The 6,883-nt window shown below is 67.3% G+C and overlaps 1 protein-coding gene across 1 annotated transcript in view; it reads right to left on the reverse strand.

Moving 5' to 3' along the window:
- Positions 1-3,699: 3,699 nt before the first annotated feature.
- The window catches only part of TMPRSS4 (transmembrane serine protease 4), an 11,609-nt gene continuing 8,425 nt past the window's right edge, over positions 3,700-6,883 (reverse strand). Inside the window, exons 2-13 of the mRNA XM_026057891.1 lie at positions 6,808-6,841; positions 6,613-6,726; positions 6,333-6,485; positions 6,114-6,243; positions 5,800-5,901; positions 5,665-5,705; positions 5,138-5,300; positions 4,867-5,033; positions 4,640-4,735; positions 4,393-4,532; positions 3,872-4,021; positions 3,700-3,711 (exon numbers count right to left, since the gene is read on the reverse strand). Coding sequence (XP_025913676.1) covers positions 3,700-3,711; positions 3,872-4,021; positions 4,393-4,532; positions 4,640-4,735; positions 4,867-5,033; positions 5,138-5,300; positions 5,665-5,705; positions 5,800-5,901; positions 6,114-6,243; positions 6,333-6,485; positions 6,613-6,726; positions 6,808-6,841 — 1,302 coding nt within the window. The remainder of the gene's footprint in view (positions 3,712-3,871; positions 4,022-4,392; positions 4,533-4,639; positions 4,736-4,866; positions 5,034-5,137; positions 5,301-5,664; positions 5,706-5,799; positions 5,902-6,113; positions 6,244-6,332; positions 6,486-6,612; positions 6,727-6,807; positions 6,842-6,883) is intronic.

Consider the following 6,883-nt stretch of genomic DNA (forward strand, 5'->3'; position numbering starts at 1 on the left):
GCGCAAGGCTGGGGCGGCGGCCGGGCGTCCCGGCGTGATGTGCTCGGGGTGGCGTGTTTCGCCGCAGCGATGCTGAGCCTCGGCGCGCAGGAGGGAGCCTGCCGCTGCCCCGGAGCAGAGCAAGCGCTGCCAGCGCTGGCTGCGGTCTCTGCCCCGCGGGGACGGGGCTCGGGGCTCCCGCGGCAGGGCCGGGGGGAGAGCTGCTCCTGGGGCCGCTGCCTCCCAYCGCGAGGGGTTTGCCGTGTCCCGGCATCGCTGCTGGCCCCGCGCGCCCAGCCGCTTCCCGCTGGGGACCCGGCTTCCCCGTCCCCGGCCGGGGAGGAGGAGGGGGGGGGAAGCGCCACCCTTCACACTGGCTTTGCACCGCGCAGACCCCTCCGGCAGGGAGCGGGGTCCTCATCGGCGCCGGGGCAGCTGGCGTGGGGTGCGGGAACCCACGTCCCCCACGCGCTGCCGCCGTCCCGGCCTCTGCCTCTCCCGGCTCCGGCCCAGCCTCCTCGGGAGATGCTCCCCTGGTCCTACGTTGGTTCTGGTCTCACTGCCGCTCCCCTCTTTTTAAAGCGAGGTACTTAAAGCAGTGATGCTTTCAAAGCTGATCTGCCAAGGCTTTAACTCGTTAAGCGGATCTTTTTTTAAATGTTAGACTCCCACGGGAAGAAGGCTGGTTGTGTTTCCCTTTCACCCGAGGAAAACTGCGGCACTCCGTCCACAAGGCAGGGAGGGAGCACGGTCGCGCCCTGGCGAGAGGAGCGGGGTCAGGGCGGCCCCAGCCCGCTCCCGGTCCTGCCACCGACCGGCTGGGTGACCCTGGGCAAGTCGCTTTGCCTCTCTGTGCCTCAGTTTCCCCACCTGTAAAATGGGGATAATAATACTGCTCTACCTCGCAGGGGGTGTTGTGAGGCTTCCTTGGCTAACATTTGTACAGTGCTTTGAGATCCTTGGACGAGGGTGCTGCAGGTGCAAAGCCGGAGGGTCTTTACTGAGGGCACGCGCTGCTGGGATTCGGGAGCGCCAGAGCCGTGTGGGGAACCGCCTGAGCCGGGTTTCTCGGGGTAAGTTGGCCGCCGTATTTCGAAGGGCGGGCTCGGCATGGAGCACGCTGGCGGGAGGCCGGGCGTGCAAGCGTGTCCGCCCGCCTGTGTGCGTGCCGCCCCCGCGCCGAGGGCCGCGCAAAGCCTCGCGGGGCTTTTGAGGAACTGGAGACGTAAAGCACAAACCACCCTGTTTCCACGGGCTGTGCGGGGCGCGAAGGGAAGGAGTTGATTTTGCAGCTGAAGGTGCCACTGTGCTCTAGGAGGTGATTTGTTCCCTGTTTCGCCTGTGTTGTGGGTATGTGCCAGTGCCGCCACGGGACAGGCTGCAAGGCGCCCGGCAGGTTTCCTTGGCTGCTGGGTAAACAGGAAGGTGGGAGTCAGGCCCCCGGGATCCCGGTCTTGTCTCTGCCCTAGGGACCTGTGGGACCCTTGGGCAAATCACTCGACTCCTCTGTGCTTTGGTTTCCCCATCTGTCGCATGGGGACAGCAAACCTGAGCTACCTCGCAGGAGCTGTGAGGCTCCCGGCATGGCTGCGCGAAGTGCTCCGCGCTCCTTGGGTGAAAGGCGCTCTGTAAATGCCAGGTATCATTAACGTCCATCATCGCTCACGAGAGTCTGGGCAGGAAGACGCGAGCCCCCCCAGTGAGACCGCCAGCCCATCCTTGCAGAAGACCTCCCAGGGGAGAGGGCAGTGAGGGGAGGAAGGGATTTTTTTTTTCCAAGAACTATTTTTAGCTGTCCTAACCTGCCAGCCTTTTCTAGACGGTATCTGGACCCAGCTCCACTTACCACAGGATATGCAATGCTGTACTATGCATGGGTTATTCCTCTGGCTTGAAGGAAGAAAAGTCAACATAACCWGTTTTGGAAATGTAACTGTCCGTAGGCATGTGTGAGTGGGTGTTGCAGGCAGCGCTGTGGGGAAGGGGCTGGCTCGGGAGCTCGCGCCGCTCCGGCGGGGTCCCTGCCGTCCCCGGGGCTTCCCGCGGCATGCTGGGGGACGGCACTGCTGGAAGTGTGTGGTGTGGTGTGGTGTGGTGTGACCGGCACAGGTGCGTGTAGGCGTGTGGAAATAGATGTAGGAGATACCTGCGAGTACACACAGGGTGCGTGCAACACGCTGTGTTATGACTTGCAACACATTTTGCACTGTAGAGTTTTAGCTAGCTTTGCCTTGAATGAAATAAACTTTATGTTTACTAGAGAAACTCTCCGTAGCGTGGCTTTTTGGGGGTGCTTGCTGGGGCTGGGGCTGCTCGCGGTACTGCTGGCGCCCCGAGGCGGCAGCGGGGCCGCAGGTGGAGCGGGGCCGTCCCCCTGCCCGCAGCCCGCGGGAGCAAGCGTTTGCAGCGCGCTGTGCGGGCTTCCCCGCGGCCAAGGGCTCTCCGGGTGCAGCTAGCTAGAAAGCAAGATCCCTCCCCGCCCCGCTGCGCAAGAACGGCCCCGATTTCTGCTGGGGCTGAAGCTACAGTCCAAAAAGCTGATTTAAAAAAGCTCCTAAAGCCCCTATTTGTTTACGGTGATTCCGGTTACCCCCATTCTGATAAAACGATCCGCTCGCCGGCTGCCCCCCCCCAGGGCCCTTCCTTTGTTACCCGCGCACAATAGCGGCTTGTTCCCGAGCGCCGGGAAATAAACCCTGCCTTGTTCCCACGGCACGGGAGACGGCCGCAGACACGGAGAATCATGGCTTTCCAGCGCAATCGCCGCCGAGGGGCCTGGCATTGCGGCATGAAACCACTGGCGCATTTCTAAAGAAAAAGGGCATCTCAGAAGTGATTCTTTGTTCCAGAGTCTCCGTCTTCCTGGAAACACTTGCGCCCACTTCTGTTTCTTAGAAAAGTCGCTCTTCCTCCTTGTGACTCGTGGGCGCAGCGCTGCCGAAAGGGAGGGCAGCTCCTGGGGCCGCGCTGGAGCTCCGCTGGGCACAGCAGCCTCCCGCTCCGGGGCTCAGGGCGGCAGCGTGCACCCGCAGGCTGCTTCCCCGGCGCTTGGCCGCGGGGCTCGCCAGCGTCTGGGTGCGTGGGGGCCTTCATTGCTGTCACRCGCCCTCACCCCTTGTTTTGCTTAAGAGGGAATGAAAAATGCAAAGGAGTAAGGCGGCGCGGGGCTGCTGGAGCCCGGCAGGCCCCGAACGGCGGGCGAAGGCAGGGCAGGGCCCCGGCTGCAGCGCCAGGCTGGAGCTTAACGCAGACTAGCACGGGGCTTGGTGAGAAAGAGGCCTCGTGAATAAGAGGGACAAACCCTTCACAGGCTGTGTGAAAAAACAAATCCTTTCTTTTAAGGCGAATACTCGACAGCACAAACATCGTTTCTCTCTGTCAGCTAAGAAAGGGGGACTAATCCGAGCAAGCAGCAGCTTCGACGCGTGGGAACCTGCCTGACGCAGCAGGATCGGCACAGGGCAATAAATTAATCTCTCTCCGGAAGGCAGCTTGAGCCGGTCGAATTCCTCGGCGGTGTCGGTGGCTGCTGCTCCGAGCTGCCCTGCATCTCCTTGGCCGCCCTCTGGCATGCTAAGCCGCGGCCTGCCCGTGTGGGGTTGGGAGGCTTCACTCGCCCTCAGCGGCTCAAGATCTGTTTCCCATCTGCTGCCGGGGCCAGGAGAGCCAAGCGTGTGAGGGACAGGAGGTCGGGGACAGAGGGGACCCATCCCGCAGGTCTCACAGCTCCGACTGGAAGGGCAGAGAGGCAGAGGAGAAGATGCCYGTGTTGGATGCTGCGCGGCTGCTCCCCGTGCAGAGCCGTCGGGGAGCTGCGCCTGCCCCGGAGGCGCCCGTTTCCCCCCATCCCGCCAGCCATCCCGCGGCGCCGCGCATCGGGAAGGGCACTGACCCTGCGGACGGTGTAGATCCAGTTGAGGTAGGCCTGGACGCTGGTGTAGACGCCGGGGGTGCTGGGGGTGCCGCAGCCCTGGCCCCAGCTGACGATGCCCACCACCTGCCAGCGGTCGTGCAAATACAGCAGGGGCCCGCCGCTGTCCCCCTGCGAAGGACAAGCCGGCCTGAGCGGGATGCATCCCGCCGGCCCGGCCCCGAGCCTCCCCGGGGCCAGGAGCGGGTGCCAACGTGGGCAGGGGGCTGCACGCGCTGCCCGACCCACCACTCCCGGGGTCCAGCCCCAAGGAGGGGCGAGCACTCGGGAGAGCCCAGCACCGTTACACCGTGCCCGAAATGCTTCGCGTCTGCAGCTGTTTCCCAGGACTGCGGTGGCTGGAGCTCTCCCGTTAAAGGGACGTTTCACTGGTAAGGGACACGGGACCAGGCTGCCACCCCTTCCYGCAGCAGCAAGCCCACGGGGCGCAGCGAGCCCCGCGGCGGCGCAGGGACGGCGGGCGGCCGAGCGCAGCCCCCCACCTGGCAGGTGTCCACCCCGCCTTGCGGCAGGCCCGCGCACAGCATCTTCTCCGTGACGTCCCCGTGGTAGGCAGCCAGGTTGCAGCTCCGGGTGTCGATCAGCTTCACCTCCGCCTCCCGCAGGGTCTCCGACAGCTTGCCTGCGCAGGAGGCGCCTGCTCAGGGGGGAGCACCGAGCCGYGCGGCGCGGCGCCGAGCAGGAGGGCTGCGAGGGGCGCCCAGGCTGCGCGCAGGCGGCGGTGCTCACCGTGCTCCCGCGTGTAGCCCCAGCCCGTCACCCAGAGCGGGGCGCCCGGGCGCAGCTCCTCGTCGAAGTAGGGCAGGCAGATGGGCTTGCTGCTGGCTGCGGGCGAGAGCGGCGCCGGCGGGCTGCCGGTGAGGCCGGGGCGTGGGGCCCCGCGGGCTGCCCGGCCTCTTCTCGGCGCCGCCGCCGGGAGGCACGCCGGCCCCCGGGAGGGTCGAGCCGCGTCTCACCTGAGAGGCGCAGCGGGGAGCGCAGCTTCACCAGGGCGATGTCGTCATCCTTGGGAGAGGCGGGCGCCGCCTCGGCCAGGAAGACCTTCTCCACAGCGAGGGTGGCGGTGCCCGAGAGCAGGCGGGAGCCGGCCTTCACGCGCCAGCTCTGCACGACGGGGTTGTTCCTGCGCACGGACCCCTCCGTTACCACCCTTGCCTTGCCCCGCCACCGGCCGAGAGCCGGGGCGCTGCACGGGGGCGGCGGTGCCGCGGGCGCCCGCTGGCTCACTTGAAGCAGTGCGCGGCGGTGAGGATCCAGCTGGCGTCGAGGATGCTGCCGCCGCAGATGTGCTCCTTCCTGTACTGCAGGCTCACCTGCCAGGGCCAAGCCTCGATGGCCGCCGGGCGCCCGCCGAGCACCCGCAGGGCCCTGGCGCTCTCGCCGCACTCCTCTGCCGCCCGACGCCGCGGAGCAGCACGTTAGCGCCGGCGGCAGGAGAGGGGAGGCGAGCGCGCGCGCCGCCCTCCCCTGCCGCCCGGGGGGAGGCCTGAGCACCGGCTGCGTTAGCTTTGTTAGGGTAATTCATCAGCAAGAGGAAGCCTTTCCTAGGGGTTTCGGTTCTGGGCGGTTCGTGCCGGCTTAACGAGGGGGTGAGCACCAGTTAAATCCAACTTTCCGCATGCAAAGGGCTGCTGCGTGCGTGCAAGGGCCAGGGCTGGGGCTGCCGCCGCGACTCGCACCCGGAGCCAGCGGTGTCATAGCCGCGGCGCCGGCTGCACCCGGGGCGGGTGGCTGGGAGGCGCAGTCGTACTTACGGGAGCAAACGAGCGAGACCGCGGAGCCCGAGAGGCACTTCCTGCGAGAGGGAGCGAGGGGCTGCGTGAGAGGAGAGCGGCGCCGCGGGCACGGGGCCCGGCGTCCCACCGGCGGGGCAGCTGCGGAGCACTCACCTGCCCGCCTGCYGCAGCTGCAGGCCACCGTCACGCAACGCAACCTCGCGCAGCGGCAGGGCCTGCCCGCCGCCCGCATTCACCGCCCGGAAAGCGGGGAGGCTGCAAGACACCGAGCGGAGGCRCGGGGCTCAGCGCGGCTCCCCACCTGCCCACAGCGGGAAGCTTGGCCACGGCCACGCTGGGAGACGTGGGGCAGCTCCGGCGCGGGGGYGCCGCGGGGAGCCGAGCGGAGGCTCGGCCCCGAAGGGCTTCTGGGGGAGCAGGGTAGATCCGCGGGGGAACGACGCGCGGAGGAGAAAGCCGCCTCGCACCTGCTGTAGCCCATTTGCTCRCAGGCTGCTTTTGCCAGCGGCAGGTCGAAGTGGTCGTGGCAGACCCCGGACCAGGCTCCGGTGAYGGTGTCCAGCACCTGCAGGGTGGATCTGTCCCTGGAGAGGCGGACTAGAGAGAAACGGGGGCTCAGCCTTGCTGGGGGCCGGCAGAGGCTCCCTGCGGCAGCGCGGCGCTGCGGCACGGCGTCCCGGACTCACCGCCCACCCGCAGCCCGTCGGGGACCCGCTGGGCGCAGCTGGCCTCGTCCTCGCCCTGCGCGCAGTCGGCCTGGCCGTCGCACACCCGCTGCAGCGGCACCAGCCGCAGCGGCTGCTTGCAGAAGAAGTAGTAGTAGTCCAGGTAGATCTTGACTGGAGGGAAACAGGGCTCAGCACTGCGGCTCGGCAGGGAGGGAGCAGAGCCGGTCCCCGCCGAGCCCTGGCTCTGCAGCTGCCTGCGCCGAGCCCGGCAGCGGCGGGAGGAGAGCGGGAGCCGTACCGAAGAACCCGATGGCTATGATGCTGGCGAGGCCGAGCGCGGCCGCCAGGACGGGGATGCCGAAGCGCTTGAAGGACTGCAGCGCCGCGGAGGCCTTGGGACCTGCCCTGGCACCTGCAACGCAGCGCAGAGCGTGACCGAGCGGCACGGGGCTCAGCTTGGCTGCGCTCCCGCCCCGGCGCCAGCGGGCATTACCTCCGCTGCTCAGCGGCCGCTCGGAGGCTTCGTCCTGCAAACCAGAGGGGAAAACTGGCTAAGGAGCAGGAACCAC

This window comes from Apteryx rowi, unplaced genomic scaffold, assembly GCF_003343035.1.
Source record: "Apteryx rowi isolate R43461 unplaced genomic scaffold, aptRow1 scaffold_141, whole genome shotgun sequence".
Taxonomy (NCBI): domain Eukaryota; kingdom Metazoa; phylum Chordata; class Aves; order Apterygiformes; family Apterygidae; genus Apteryx; species Apteryx rowi.